This window comes from Bombus impatiens, unplaced genomic scaffold, assembly GCF_000188095.3.
Source record: "Bombus impatiens unplaced genomic scaffold, BIMP_2.2 scf_0142, whole genome shotgun sequence".
NCBI lineage: Eukaryota > Metazoa > Arthropoda > Insecta > Hymenoptera > Apidae > Bombus > Bombus impatiens.
Genome location: NT_176561.1, coordinates 1 through 16,331, shown reverse-complemented (window position 1 = coordinate 16,331; position 16,331 = coordinate 1). Strand labels below are relative to the sequence as shown.

The 16,331-nt window shown below is 29.0% G+C and overlaps 3 protein-coding genes and 1 long non-coding RNA gene across 7 annotated transcripts in view; 1 reads left to right on the top strand and 3 right to left on the bottom strand.

The window, feature by feature from the left end:
- Positions 1-3,389, bottom strand: part of LOC100749237 (endophilin-A) — a 28,122-nt gene extending 24,733 nt beyond the window's left edge. Inside the window, exon 1 of the mRNA XM_012382112.3 lies at positions 3,286-3,389. The gene's annotated coding sequence lies outside the window, so the exon portion shown is untranslated. The remainder of the gene's footprint in view (positions 1-3,285) is intronic.
- Positions 3,390-3,966: 577 nt separating this feature from the next.
- Positions 3,967-8,911, bottom strand: LOC100748448 (importin-11). Of its 4 annotated transcripts, XM_003487172.4 has the most exons (18): positions 8,700-8,911; positions 8,482-8,608; positions 8,178-8,278; positions 7,974-8,087; positions 7,486-7,892; positions 7,139-7,402; positions 6,909-7,064; positions 6,782-6,822; positions 6,495-6,677; positions 6,310-6,421; positions 6,017-6,237; positions 5,769-5,933; positions 5,431-5,623; positions 5,120-5,357; positions 4,942-5,038; positions 4,583-4,860; positions 4,357-4,498; positions 4,142-4,246 (listed from the first exon to the last, which is right to left on the bottom strand). In XM_003487172.4, the coding sequence occupies exons 2-18, from the start codon at positions 8,602-8,604 to the stop codon at positions 4,142-4,144; spliced, it is 2,940 nt and encodes a 979-aa protein (XP_003487220.1). In that variant the 5' UTR covers positions 8,605-8,608; positions 8,700-8,911. The 4 variants fall into 4 exon arrangements, with proteins under 4 accessions (XP_024221390.1, XP_024221389.1, XP_012237510.1 ...); XM_024365622.1 differs by lacking the exon at positions 8,700-8,911 and having other exon boundaries at positions 3,967-4,246; positions 7,974-8,076; XM_024365621.1 differs by lacking the exon at positions 8,700-8,911 and having other exon boundaries at positions 3,967-4,246; positions 8,482-8,604.
- Positions 8,912-9,332: 421 nt separating this feature from the next.
- LOC100741660 (40S ribosomal protein S6) lies at positions 9,333-14,783 on the top strand. Its single transcript, XM_003487115.4, has 5 exons — positions 9,333-9,481; positions 12,351-12,555; positions 12,670-12,815; positions 14,221-14,421; positions 14,522-14,783. Exons 1-5 carry the CDS (start codon positions 9,476-9,478, stop codon positions 14,717-14,719), a joined length of 756 nt encoding a protein of 251 aa, XP_003487163.1. The 5' UTR covers positions 9,333-9,475; the 3' UTR covers positions 14,720-14,783.
- A 117-nt stretch (positions 14,784-14,900) lies between these two features.
- Positions 14,901-15,421, bottom strand: LOC112212282. The gene is made up of 2 exons (XR_002946097.2): positions 15,156-15,421; positions 14,901-15,110 (listed from the first exon to the last, which is right to left on the bottom strand). It is a non-coding gene; the product is annotated as an uncharacterized LOC112212282 (long non-coding RNA).
- Positions 15,422-16,331: the final 910 nt, after the last annotated feature.

The following is a 16,331-nucleotide window of genomic DNA, read 5'->3' as shown; positions in this document are numbered from 1 at the left end:
AGAAGTTGTTGTTGAGAGCATTTATTATTTAGTTAGACAGAAAAAATTTATTATAGAAAAATAGCATATTGTAAGACACAATTCAACGTTTACTTCGATACGAAAATTTGACGTTTCTGCTTTCCAAAAAACAATAATATCTTATTACAATTCTTATGGTTTACAATTTTTGAAATCTTTTTATGAACAGGCTATTGACTCGAAACTTCGCGCCATCACATTATATACCTACAACACTAGTTTAGGCTTTCCCCCTACTCAGAATGTCGCGAAAAAAAGAAATGCACTACAAAATGTTCGATTCAAATTATTAAGTAATAAAAAATTACGAAAATGCGGAAAAATCGATCTTTAGTTCTTGAAACATTGCCGTTCTCTTCCGTTTTTATAATATAGCGAAATTTCTATTTTACAACTCGTTTCTATTTTTCGTTATCAAATACTATGCTTCTTTTGTAAGAGATAATTTAAAATATTTTGCTAAAATTTATTAAGCAAACCAATCGTTTCCAAATTATAAAACTGAACCTATAATTTCAATTATCGCTAATCTATTATAGTGATTGATGTAACTATATATAATCAATGAGAAGTAAACAAATACTAACAAGATTTTTGATACTCAATGAACAAGCTTGTGCATTTCTATTGCTAAAAATACATACCAAATAAAAACCACAGGAAAAGATGTGATAAATCCATTTTTGTTAGTTTTTTAGTTTGATAATATTTGGTAGCTAAAAGAATATATTTTAATATGAAATAGACGAAAACGGAATAATTATATACAAACCCATGAAAAAAACACTATCTAATACCTATCTAATTTCAATTAATTTTTCTGGTATGTCTATAACGAAATACGCATTATTGGCGTTCTTCGTTAGGACCGACACTAGCACCTCGGGGATTCAAAGGATTTTACATGAAAAGGTCACGGTGTTACATGCAACGAAAGGGGCGCGAGAAAATATATTTGTTTGAAAACTCATGACTCCCATTGACAAAGAAAGGGCAAAGAAGCGATACGAAATATTTTTATCGCAGTCCTAAATGAATATTTATCATGATATTTATCATGAACTCATTCTTCGAATTACTATTACCTTAATATAACAACAATAATTATAATTTCGGTAAAAAAATAAAATAAAAGTATCATCTATAAGTGAAGAAATTAAATGTTAAAATTTCGTAAATCTCAGACATTTGGTCAGCGAAGAATCATAAGAGAAATACGATTAGGTCATGGTACTGCTATCATTCGATAACATTCTGTCGCTTTGTACGCCCCCTATACTGAGTATGCATCCGCTATACAAACCACCCCCACGCGGGCCTCTTGAAAATAGTTCTAAAAATATATGCCGGTTCAGCAGGAGACAATATTAATCTGCCAAAATTGAAATAACTCTTACTTTCATTTTTCTAGAGCAGCTTTCCATTATGAACTCTCTTTAACGTTCATAAAATAAACACGGAAAAGGAAACAATGATATCGCAACGAAGCGTGAAATATCTCTGCAATTTTCTGTTAATTCTTTGTGTTCAAATAACATTTTTCTAGTTTGTTAAAAATATAGCTCCACGATCACGAATTTTATTTTAAAAAATTCAATATCATTTTCTTATTATGCAATTGATTTGTTTACAATTGTATCAACCATATAGCTTTATCATTCTATCATGAATATGGTAGGACACGATATAGGACACGATATTCATTTTATAATTAATTTCTTTGCAAAGATTATAAAGAAATTAATTATAAAGAAAAAACTAACCTATCTATAATATTTGTATTTATTTTATCTCTTGTGATTGTCACTTTATTATGTAAACAATAAATATGTATACAGATTAAAAAACAAACCTATGTTATGTCACTTATAACAATTTATCATTTATCAAAATCTATGCTAACAAAGATAAACCTGTACTTATCTATAATTAATTCCATCGGAAGATCTAGAATTGTACAAAAGTAATAGATAGCAAATTTTCAATTCATATATACGAATATTCATGCCAACGTATCATAGTTTTCTTTTTTTTTTTTTTTTATTAATGACCCTTTAATATAAGAAACATATGATAGCTATTTTGGTAAATAGCCTCCTTATACTGATTTTAGAAGTAGGATGCTAATGTTAAAAAGGTTAATGTTAAAAAATATAAAGAGTTTACATAAAAAGAATGAAATGAACATCTGCTACAGGGTGTCCTAGTAATCATAGTACAATCGGCAAGGGAAAGATTCTATGTGAAAAAAAGATTCGAAGACATTCGAAGAACAAGTTTTGTTCACGTAACGTTTCGTTTCCGAGAAAATGGAATTTGAAAATTTATCAAGTGCCAGATAAATTCTTAACTAAGCACATACAAACTCTATTTTCTTAAAAACGAAACCTTTACGATGACATTTTATTCTACATTTTTTACTTATCTATACAGGATAATGTCCTGCTGATTGTCTATTTGTACTCAGTCATGAATTAGCCAAATCACATGTACGAACCAAATCTCCAAATTTTATTTTATCGAAAAGGAAACACTATATGAACAAATTTTAATCTATATTTTCAATTCATTTTTCATGTGGAATCGCCTTCATGCCGATTGTACATTATTTCTGGAACACCCTGTATATACTTTGAATGCGCATCGTATACTACGATCATCAACAAATATTAAGTCATTCATAATTAATCAGTTATTAGCGACTAGAAAGTATATTTCTATATGTATAATGTACTTACTTATACATGTACATATCTTATTATTAGATATTCAGCGTAAAAACTATTTTATAGAACCAATAACATTGTCAATGTTTTTGTTGTAATTAAAAAAATACATTGACTTGTATATAATTTTTTTACAATTTAATCTTGCGTGTTTTGTGTATTGTCTGCAATTTAAATATTTCACCAAAAGTTAAAACAATAATAACAATGATACCACGCCATCAATCACAGATGTTACTGTAAGTAACCAAAAATGAACATGGCGTCCACTTAACATTTGTTTTCGCTTTAAACCTATTTTGTAATTTATGAAATCGCAATATCACTATACACGTGTTTATTGAATTGTTTATTGAATGTACAAAAAAACGTATAAAATCAATGAATATGTCAAACAAGTACACCGACCAATCGAATATTATATACAGTACATCCGTGTATTGAATAAAGATACTGATTCAAACATTTTTTTGCACAAAACATTAAAATTAGTTATTTTAAGGATAATAATGAATGTAATTTGTTTTAGAGTACTCACCTTGCCTCAATTTAGTGAGAACAGAGAACTATTTGAAACTGGAAATGGGCAAACCCCCTGCTACGATTTGACATAGACGACAGCTGTTTGTAGTTTGCAGCAGCAACGCTAGATTGCTCTTAATCATAATCACCAAGAAGCGGGAAAAATTATGAATTAAAAATGCCTTTTTCTACTTAAATATATAATTCTTATATATATTACGAAATTTAATAATTTTTGGAATAGAACAAATATGATTATAGTACTATTACATTCTTAACTGCAGATTATTAGATTATTAGAATATAATTCTTCATAATCAATTGCTATAATTATACTACTTAAATTATAGTATTTGTAATAATTTGAGTAAATCAGTTCAAAATCAAACAACTATTTGTATATGAAAGCCTTTCTTTCCCTTGTAATAAATACAATTTAGGTATGGTATTGATATATATATATATATATATATATACTTTATATATATATATCAATATATATATATATATATATATATATATATATATATATATATATATATATATATATATATATATATATATATATAATTGAAGTGTTCCCGCAATAATATATATATATATATATATATATATATATATATATATATATATATATATATATATATATATATATATATATATATATATATACTTTAAACAAATGAATAAGATAGAATTTTGAAATGTCAAGTCTTTTATTATCAACATTATTAGTACAGTGAAACAGCTAATATAATACAATAAAATAGTGCCGTTTTATAATAGAGCGCCGTAAAGCTTTTTTTTACACGTAGTGGGCGTTTAACATAATATTTTGTTTTTCTTCTCTTTCAATTAGACTTTCTCCTTTTTCATAAAGATACGTAAAGTTTAAGTTCTTTATCAATTTCTGGATGAAGGGTTAACATCAATTGATTGAACTGGTTATCCCCAATTAATCTGCGTAAAGTAAGTAACTGAAATAAAAACAAAGATTTTTAATATATAACAAATACATAATTGAATTAGGAGGTTTCTAGCATATAATAGGTACATAATTGTAACTAAAAGTAAACTATCTCTTTACCTGATTTTGTAATGTATCTTTCAAAGATATACTAGGCAAAGGATCACTAAAATCAAGTCTCCTTTTTCGCTGTTCGTGTTTATTTCCATATTCTTCATCATCATGCTGAGATGGACTAGACTGCCCACTAATTGACAAAGATCTAAAATAAGTAAAAATGCTAACTTTTATAGCAGTATGATTTTTTATTGCAATTATATGTATTGTACGAATAATTTCTACGTACTCAATGGCATATCCAATATTTTCGCATCTTATGTCGTCAAGTTTGGTGATGTCATTGAGAGTTCCGACGATATTAGATATTATTAGTGGAAAATAATGAAGAACGCAGGGAGGACTATCAGGTCCAAGAAGTGAACAAAGTGCAAGAGCTAATAATTTACGTCTTTCTAGTAGAGGAATATATGGCATTCGATTAACCCATATACGTATTATTTCTCCCAATACAACTTCTTCTCTAACTTCGTTTCCACCCATTTTTCTGGTTAATTCGCTTATTACCTAAACGATTATTTTAATGCTTACACAAATTATATTAACAAATTGACAAATATATAAATACAATATATGAAATGTTAATACCTGTATAAAAATATCTTTGTAAAACCATAAAACTCTTGCCACGATAGATAAATACATAGTCATCGTCATCGTAACTTCTTCTTCCTTATACATATTTCTATCAAAATTCAAATAAATATTAACTTGATATAACTGGGGTGTATAACTTGATATAACATACTGAAGCAACTATACTCACTCAAATATAGTTATTAAAACAGGTTTAATAAGTTCTGCACCTTGCCGAGGTGAAGCACATAAACATAGTTCAAACACTGTCATTATCATTACAACTCCTTCCGAGTTCAAATCTCCTAAAAGTGACCTAAGTGTTTCGATTATAATCGCTCCTCTTTGACTTAAAAATTCTTGGGGACTTAATATTACATATGCTTGAACTATATACAAACATAATTTTAAATGTTCAAATGATTTTTCTGAAAAATATAAAGAGCATCAAGTTTTCTGGATGCTTATAAGAATCATTATCAAATAGAATTATTTACTAACCTAATACAGCAGGCAAATTTTTAGCTAGTTCCATTATAGCTAATGTTGGCGCAGCTGCATTTTGCAGTAAAGCTAACCATAATTGCAAGCCATCTTCTAACAAATAAACGTGACAATTTTGATTGACGTCACAACTTAATGCAATAACACCTACTACTAATGGTTCTATAAGGACGCTTTCAGAACCTAAAGCCTAAAAAATAATTCAAATGTTATCTATTATTTAAAATTTTTAATAAAATCATTGAGTTATATATTTGATTTATCAATATCAAAGTCAATAATTTGATTTATATTAATATAGTTCAATTCATTAAACAATATAAAGAAAAATGTACCTTTTCCAGATGTACAAGTGTTGAAATTATAGCACATCTTAACATATTATGTTCTTCACATTCTTGCCAAAGTGCTGGCAAATATGAACTGAGGGCTCCAACAAGTGGGTTTATTTCACTACCAGCACGTTCAATCATAAATGATAATACGTATAATACATACATCTGAAAATTATTTAAAATATGTTTGTGAACTACAACAATATTTTGAAAGTAACATATAACAGTATATATATGTATATATATACCTTGGTATCACATTCTTTTACTTCTTTTAGGAGCGAAAATAACAAAGAGAATGCTGGTTCTAAATATGGCGAGAATTCTTCCGGATTAAATTGAAAATCATCTATCGCAAGTTTTAAAGCATCGCTTGCTGCTAAACGAACACCCAGATCTTCTTCAGGACTCAAAACTTCAACCATAAGTTTGTATAATTCTGGTCTTAACTCTGTACTTAACTTAACAGCTGCAATTTTGTTACAATACAAAATTATTACATAATAAATCCTACTTGTTTAAAAAGCTGCACTTTACTTACTTGTCCAGCGCCCAATAAGCCAACATACTCGTCTTCTAATAATTCTATAATTGTTACTTCGAATTTTCAACTCTTCTTTTAAGGTAGTTGAAAACCATTGATCAAAATTTACCTAATAAATAGAAGCATGATAAACTGGATGACTGACTATTTACACTGATTTTTTTGTGATATTTTGTTCTCACCTCATCATATAAATCAAATGCAGCCAAACCAACTGCATTATATACTGCATCTTTTACTAGAATAGCATGCAAATTATTCGGGTCAACTGGTTGATGATGTCTTTGCATTAATTCAACTAAAACTGGTACAAGAACTTCTCCAAAATGATGGAAAATTACTACAAACAGACACTCCGTACAAGGCTAAAGAAAATAAAATATTAATTATAAAGTAAATAAAAATGTATAATTTTACAATTATAATTCATTTATAAATATTTGTAAATAGTCGGCTATACAATATTTACCCTTAAACTATATTTCCATGATTCACCGCCATCATCGACAACTGAAAACAGTATAAATAAAAAATATAAAACATTGTATGTACATATATATATATTCATATATGTATGTATGTATACAAATATTTACCAAAACTTTCTGGATCTGTATCCCATAATTCCAATTCAGCAGGTGTTAGAAGAAAATAATGTGTTACGAGCCTTGAACAAATTTCTGCTAATGTTTCAGGTGTAAAAAATTCTTGTCTCAATTGATTTGCTCTCAACGTTAACGGATTTTTCGTATCTGTATTAACAAATTTTCAAGCTTAATAAATCACACCCATAAATTTACAAAATACCATTATCCATCATATATACCTTTAAGAACTTTAGCTGGTTTATAGTATGTAGATAATAAAATGCCTTTCATTAAATTTAAACACTGTATAACAAATCTTTCAAAAGCTAGGGCTTGACCAGCTTCAGTAAAACAATAAAAAACAGAAAATTCTAATGATGTTGGTATTAGTTCTACATAACAAAATGGATGCATTTCTAATACTCCTATTAATACTTTAGTTAAATGGATTATAAATTTATCGCATACTTCCATCTGTATACCTCTTGAAATTAATGTTTTTCCTAAAATTATATAAAAATCATTATTAAAAGAGACAAATATATAATTGATATTAAGGATAGTATCAGAGGAGAAATATACTAACGACATTCAAGACAAGTTCTTGCACGTTCAAAAACAATTTCTAAGAATGACATAGCATCATGGGATTCTGAAGGCTTATTAAACCCATTTACAATAAGTGTTCTAAGAATTCTCAATAGAAGCAATGCTTTTTCCAAAGCTTCCTGTATCTGATTTGTGTCTGCTCCATTTGATGCCATTATAAGAAAAGATTCTGTGTAAGTATTCCACACATTCAGAATAAAACTGAACACACTACTGGTTAATTCTTGGAAGAGTCGTCTGTCAGGAACTAAACGTTTAGAGGCTAAACACTTAACAACATGATGTAATATTAACAGTGCCCGATGCTGGGCCAAAGGATTTTGTCCTCTTATAACATCCAATAAGGTTGGAATTAATGAGCGCCATTCTCTAGGCCAATCATATCTGCACAACATTATTTCGTTTAACTTATTTTATGAATCAGAGAGAAAAATAAACACAAATTATTTAATCAATATCAATTACCTTGCAATTTTAGCAATGAGAGCTGCCAATTGGATAGCTAACTGATTTACAGGTTCTTCAAAGTTTACTATTAAACGTAGTCTAAGAAATTCCTTTTCGTCATCTGCAATTCCACTGTAGTAATAATGCATGTTATTTAATTATTAATTTACATTAAGATGTTAATACTATTAGTCAAATTTGATTGCGTTAAATAATACTTACTTTGGAGCATTCTTTCTCCAATATTTATCAACACCATTTTTGAAACATAAAATAGCCATCCATCTAATATTGATACTCAAGGAATGATTAGAAAACACATTCTGAAATAATTATTAATATTTTACTTACAATATAATAATTAGACTTTCGTTAGTAATGAAAATAAATAACCTAAAATAATCTTACATACATAAGCAAATAGTATATGCTTATATATGCTAGTTAAAATAAAAATGATCAAGAATAAATTTTTGCCTCCTTACAATCTAATCAAATTTATTTTACATTTATTTATACAACTTACATATAACGCAGTGTAGAATCCTCTTTCAGTTTCCCATTGTTTTAGAGTTTGTTCAGCTGGTTTCAAAATAGTGGGATCCTGACTACCCGCTTGTTGAAGGACTTCTATCACTGCGACATCCATCTTCCTACAAAAAATTAATATATTCATTGTTTTACATTAAATTCAAATAACTCATTATTATTTGTTTTCCTCTGAAAAGATCAACTAAACTTAACTTTTTTCGGAAATATCTATGTATTAAATCAATACATGACGAAAATCATCAAAGACACTCTACATCAAAATGTCACACACGCCCGCAAGTCGGCATTTCAGAACGCTGCCCCCCTCCTGCTCTCGTCTCTTTCTACAAAATGACAGTTATTGTTATAGTGTAAACCACCTTATTACACATAAAACTCGATTCTAATCTAGATTTACTTATCCATTATTCATATATCGTCATAAGATATGATCAACCTATTATGATAATGTTATTTATTCATGTACTTAAGCAAACATTCCAATTTTTGCAAAGAACTATCCCAGAACTAAAAACTAGTTCTTTCTAATAGACAACATTATAAATAATACTTTTGATAGAATATGTTTCAATATTTACTTATCTTCTAAAGATAAAGAAACAATAATGTTTCTTCTTGCATTTATATATTTTCTATATAATAAAATATCTACATACACATTAGTGATTTTAAATATTTGAAAGAAATGTTATTAATTTTCTTCATATCTGTTTGTCAGAGAAATGTAATTCGTTGGTGAATTAATTTACTACTAAAAATTTAAGTTATATTTTCTATGAAAACATAAATATTAATATGATTTGTTTACAGATTTATAAGGAGTTTGTTTATTGCTATTTTCACTTTAAAATTTCATTGGACTTAAACCGGATATCCGGTGTACGCACTCTACTACGCAGTCAGTGTCCGCTTGTGCAATATATGGTCTTTCTGTTTATAGCTCGCTGCATTGCTTGATACTTGTCACAATGAAAGTACGTATCCAATAATAATTTCAAAATCTAACAAATATTACAAACAGTTACTATAAAAATTTATATATTGAAATGCTATAAATAATTTTAGATATATATAATTTATGAAACATTCGTTTATCTGTATACTTAACCAATTTTAAAATATGACTTATTTTATTTATCTTCAACATAAATAGCATCAAGCAAGTCATATCCAAATGTAGAATACTTAACCCCTTATCCTGCGATATCGTGTAAGAGACATGGTACGTCGATCAGGCCAAATATAAATAATACGTGTGAGAGATATGGTAAGTCATTCGGACCAAAAGTAAATAATACGTGTGAGAGACGTGGTACGTTCTTCGGGCTACACGCGACAAATACTTACTAATTTTCTTGGCCGCATTCGGACATGCAGATATATTTTCTTGAAAAATATTAGAAAGGTACCCTCAAAAATGTCTTCAAAAAGAATATTAAGCGTTGTTGAGGACATTGAAAATTCAGCTAGCATTGCAAAAAGTGATTTGATAGATACTTTAAATAGTGATAGTGACAGTAGTGATATTTCACTTCCTGTACGAAAACGTTGTAAGCGACTGATTATTGAAGATGATACCGACGATGAAGACCACAGTAATCATCAACAATCAGAGCTATGGATTTGGAAAGAAGAAACTAATGATCCAAAAATCTGGAACTATACAGAGATTCCTGGCATAAAAGTGGCAATTTTGAATCAGTTAGGTGAAAACAAAAAAGAATTAGATTTTTTTAATATAATATTTGATAATATATTTTGGGAAAATATTGTCACGGAGACGAATCAATACGCAAACCAAATAATGAACAATGAAAATAAAAGACTAAAAATAGATAAAACTTGGTTTCCCGTAGACAGTGGTGAAATCAAAATATATTTTGCACTATGTATAATAATGGCTGAAGTTAAAAAACCAACAATTCAAATGAATTGGTCTAAGAAAGCAGTTATAGAAACTCCAATTTTCAGAAAAACAATGCCATTCAAAAGATTTCTGCAAATAACTAGGTGTTTGCATTTTTCAGATAACAATTCAGTTAACAATACAGATAAATTATATAAAATAAAACCTGTAATAAATTTTTTGAATCAAAGATTTAAAGAAGTATATACAATGCAAGAGAACATTACTATCGATGAATCATTGATGAAATATAAGGGACACTTATCCTACAAACAATTTAATCCGTCAGAAGGGTTTGGTATAAAATTTTATAAATTATGTGAGTCAAAATCAGGTTATTGCTATGATCTTAAAATATACACTAGTAGTGATAAAATAAATTCTGGTGACAGTGCATCTGAAAGTATTGTCAAAGAGCTATCACAGTCAATATTACATAAAGGACATACTTTATATTTAAGCAATTGTTCTCCAAAACTGTTTAAAACTTTAATTAACAGTAAAACTAATGTTGTTGGAACAGTGCACTCGAACAGAAATAATATGCCAAAAGATTTTTGTAAAGTAAAATTAAAAAAGGGTGAATATATAATAAGAAGCTGCAATGGAATATTGGCATTAAAATGGAAGGATATACGAGACATTTATATTCTTTCTTCAAAACACGAAACAGCAGAAATGACTGAAGCAGAAAAGAATCAATTCAATTGTACTTCAAAACCAAGATGTGTCATTGAGTACAATAAAGGAATGATTGGAATTGACCGGCAAGACCGAATGCTAGCGTGCTTTCCTGTGATGAGGAAATGTATGAAAGGATGCCGAAAAGTTTTCTTTTACCTCTTTGATATTGCTCTGTTTAACTCGTATATTTTATTCAACAAAATAGATACTAACAAAAAACAGACTTATGCTGAATATAGAATTGAAATAGCCCAATCATTACTAAAAAATATACCATTACCAGAGTATAAACGAAAAGGACGATTATCGAATGGAGATTTACCAGAGAGACTGCACGGGAAACATTGGGGTCATTTTCCCAAGCATATAGATCCAACACCATCGAAATCAAAGCCATCAAGAGCCTGTAAAGTTTGCACAAAACATAAAAAACGTAGTGAAACAACGTGGGAATGCAAAAGATGTAAAGTTGCATTACATGTACCAATATGCTTTGAAAGATACCACACAACTGAAGATTATTAAATTTTTATAAATTTTATTAAGACATTCATAATTTAAAACATATGTTTCTTTAGGAATTGTAATAAAAATGTTATTGATTTATTATTGACTTCAAGATAATAAATCTTGCTTGTCCAATGATCAGTTGGTAGTATTTATTTATCAAACATCCTGCAAAATAAAATTAATTGTGCCTTACACATGCATTTACAAAAAGACATGAACCATTTGCACAATTTCGAACACTCAGTCAAATTGTGAAATGGTTCGACATTTGACCAACCTTGTTATTGCTTATGGCACGCACTATTGGAACTTACATCATAAGGCCAGAAGCTAAATTTTCTTCATATGAAACATTAAAATTTACAATTTTCATTATTATACTATGAAAGTAAGCATAACATCATTAAAATGTCTTAGACGTTTAACTTATATGTCACTGTACAAGTATAAACGGCTGACCTTTGTGAATATATTTTATGGCTATTATCAAGGAAAATATGCTTTATAAATATAAGTCAATTGAAGTCTTATTACAAAGTGATATATCTACTGTTATTTTATAGCATAGTAATCACGAGTTTCTTACAATTCCCCTTGTAATTTGAATTTTTGTTCTAACTTTTTAATAAAGCTTTATGCAGCTATGTATATAGAACATTTTTTATTTGATTATGTACGTTGAATAAACTGACAAAAGCTGTTAAATCTTTGCATATTCTGTATGATATTTATGTGTTTTCTAGTTGAACGTATCATATCCTGCAACAGGATGTCAGAAACTGTTTGAAATCTCCGATGAGCATAAGCTGAGAATTTTTTATGAAAAGCGTATGGGCGCAGAAGTAGAGGCTGATGCTCTTGGTAACGAATGGAAAGGATATGTCGTTCGTATCTCAGGCGGCAATGATAAACAAGGATTTCCTATGAAACAGGGTGTTCTGACTAATGGTAACACAAGCATTTTCTATTTTAATTTCGTTTGTAACAACTTCATGTGTTTATGAATTTTATAGATTTGGTACAATGCATTGATTTTAATTTTTTAAAAATTCCTGTATCTAGGGCGTGTACGTTTACTGCTCTCAAAAGGACATTCATGCTACAGACCTAGACGGGATGGTGAGCGCAAACGTAAATCTGTCCGTGGATGCATCGTCGATTCCAACCTTTCAGTACTTGCTCTTGTCATTGTCAAAAAAGGAGAAAAGGTATTAATTTGACTGTACTTTCTATCTATAATCCATGTTTCAGGGTGTATCTTAGAATTGACTTATTATCTTACGATACTATCGTAAACATGGAAGATTAACTATCGTGTTGATTTGGGAGACTGTGTTATATAATTTACACTTTTTCTCAGTGTACAAGCGATACACTAAAAGTCAACATTTCTATGGCTGTAATGATCAGTGAGTTAAGTTATTAAGACGTTCACGCCGGCGCGTACCACCGGTGGCTCGCGCTCGATTTTCACATCAGGCGGCGTGCACCTGACCCACTTTTGGATGTTCCATCAGATGGTGTGTACCATTGAAAATGTAGTTCGTTTAGTAACTAGAAAAAGTCGCCATTTGAAATATTTGAAAACTTAAACGGAAATTTAACACCTATTAAATAAAAAAGAAGTAGGATTTATTTTATTTCATCTTAATATTATAAACGTATAAAAGAAAAATTCGATAGTAAACACAGCAATTCAATATTATAAACTTAACTTAATTGTTTATATATTTCTATGCAATTTTTAGAAGCATTTCAAACAAAGTGCTAGCTGGCTCTCACAACGATTGCAATATATCGTTACTTTTTTAGTTTTTTTTCGTGACATAGTCTCTAATCTAATGTTTTTTTATATAAGCATTTGTAACATTCCTTACATCTTGACTTTCTTACAGACCCTTTATGTGAATGGAGAAAATGTGAACATTTTGTGAAGGTATTTGCTTTTCAATAGCCATTTCTGCAATGTGGTGATTATTGATCAAAGATGAACAATAATTTTTTTCTCTAAATTGCAAAATATTAATATCTTTATTACATCGTCTTTGATACATGTACCACAAAAGTACGAGGCAAGTCCCTCACATTAATTGTATAATAATTTTTTTGTACTATTTAACGGTTTTCCATAAACAACTATAGTACGATGTCATTTGATAGGATAAGTCATCACCCTTTTTTGTATTATAATAAAAAAGATCATCAGGCTTTAGTTCGTCATTTTTTCCTTGAATAATTGTACACATGTGATTCTTGGAAGTAGTAAACATATAAACTGGTCTTTTGTCAGTCCATTTAAAAAATTTAACTCTGCTACGATTTTCAAAACTCACAATGTGATCCCGTTTTTGTTTTTGTATCGCCTGTGGCGGTAGAAATTTTTTGTTTATTTTTACAGTACCACAAATAAATGTTTTTTTCTGCAAATGTTCTTCAACCAAAGGGACACTCGTATAATAGCTATCTATAAACTGCATGTGGCCTTCAAATAATAATCCATATAAGCGCTGTCCCACGGCGAGAAATACAAAAAGCAGCGCCCACGTGAACATGTTAAAGAACATTTTCAATGCTAAGAAGCATTTAATGTATAAGTTGATTAAATTCTTACAGGATATCCCGGATTTAACTGACAAGGAAGTCCCACGCCGTTTAGGACCCAAGAGGGCGAGCAAAATTCGCAAGCTATTTAATTTATCCAAGGAAGATGATGTCCGTCGATTCGTTGTGAAACGACCAATTCAAAAAGAGGGCAAACCACAGCGGTCGAAAGCCCCTAAAATTCAACGTCTTATTACCCCACTTACACTCCAGGTTTGTACATATATGTATTTATATTGTATTGTTGTTTTGTTTCAGTTAAAATTTTCCAAAAGTAAGGAGTTTATGATAAAATAAAAATATGTTTATATAGAGAAAGAGGCATAGACTGGCTCTAAAGAGGAGGCGTTGCTTGGCTCGCAAGCAACAAGCAGCAGAGTATGCGAAGCTGTTAGCACAACGGCAAAAGGAAGCTAAGAATAGACGTCAAGAAGAACTAAAGCGAAGACGTAGCGCTTCTATGCGAGATTCCAAATCATCCAATCAGTCTGCACCTACCATTCAGAAGTAAAAGACTGCAATGATACGATCTAATACAATATGAAACTAATAAATTGTGTATAAATATGTTGTAATACTTTGTTGACCTCACTTATATGTTCCATATTCGTAATATTCATTTACTCACTATTATACTCATTTAAATTTATACAGCATATACGTAGGTAGAGGCTTATCATTTTAATTAATTAATAATTTTTAAAGATTCTGAAGTGATCTAGGCCGAGTTATAGTGTTTAGCAACATCAACGGTAATTTTAATAGTACTCCTATTTTAAGACGAATATCAAATTTAATTTCTTAACATTGTACTAAAGTTTAGTTCTAGCAGATCCTAAATTTATTAAATTCGGTAGAATTTTTTACTCCATGTTTACAGCAAAATAATCTTTTTTCTGATACTTTTTGCTTTAATTTCACGTACATTTTTTATATAAAGACATCACAATATATTCCATATCCTATTTAATATTCGATAATGAACCTAACTCTGCAATTGCGAATAATATATACAGAGATACATATGTAGATTGTAGATAAAGTATGTATAATCTGTAGCAGTCAAATAATGTTTACGTTTACTGCCTCGTCTCGTTGGATAGACACTATATATAAGCATAATCTACATAACCTCATTATTTGTACACTAAGTAACAATTTTATTGATGTTATCATTGATTGATCAATGAAAAGTCTATTATGAATTTAATTTTTAATTTCCCTATTTACTGTAAATATTGTTGATGATATAATTTAAAATTTTAATGAAGTACAAAATAATGATTTAATCATTATATTATAATCATATGTATGAATAGGACTGAAAATACATTAATAAAAACAACTTATCGCTATTCTTTCTCTTTCTACAAAATGTCAGTTATTGCCATAGTGTAAATCAGCTTATTACGCGTAAAACGCGATTCTACTCTCGATTTATTTATCCATTATTCATATATCGTCATATACGATCAATCTATTATAATAATGTTATTTACTCATGTACTCAAGCAAAAAATCCAATTTTTCCAAAGAACTATCCCAGAACTAAAAACCTAGTTCTTTCTAATAGACAACAATATAAATAATACTTTTGATAAAATATTTGGATATTTACTTATCTTTTAAAAATAAAGAAACAATAACGTTTTTCTTGTATTTATATATTTTCTATGTAATGTACGTACACATTAGTGGTTTTAAATATTTGAAAAAAATGTTATTGATTTTCATCACATCTGTCTGTTAGAGAAATATAATTCGTTGATGAACTAATTTAACATTAAAAAATTAAGTTTTAAGTAATTACTATATAAACATAAATATTAATATGATTTGTTTACAAATTTGTACAGAGTTTGTTTATTGTTATTTTCACTTTAATATTTCATTGGACTTAAACCGGATATCCGGTTAACGCACTCACAGTACGCACGCAGTGTCCGTTAATGCGACATCCCATCTTTCTGTTTGTAGATCGCAGTACTGTTTCATACTTGTCGAAATGAAGGTACGCATCCAGTAATAATTTCGGAATCTAACAAATATTACAAACAGTTACTATAAAAATTTATCTATTGAAATGCTATAAATAATTTTAGATATATATAATTTATGAAACA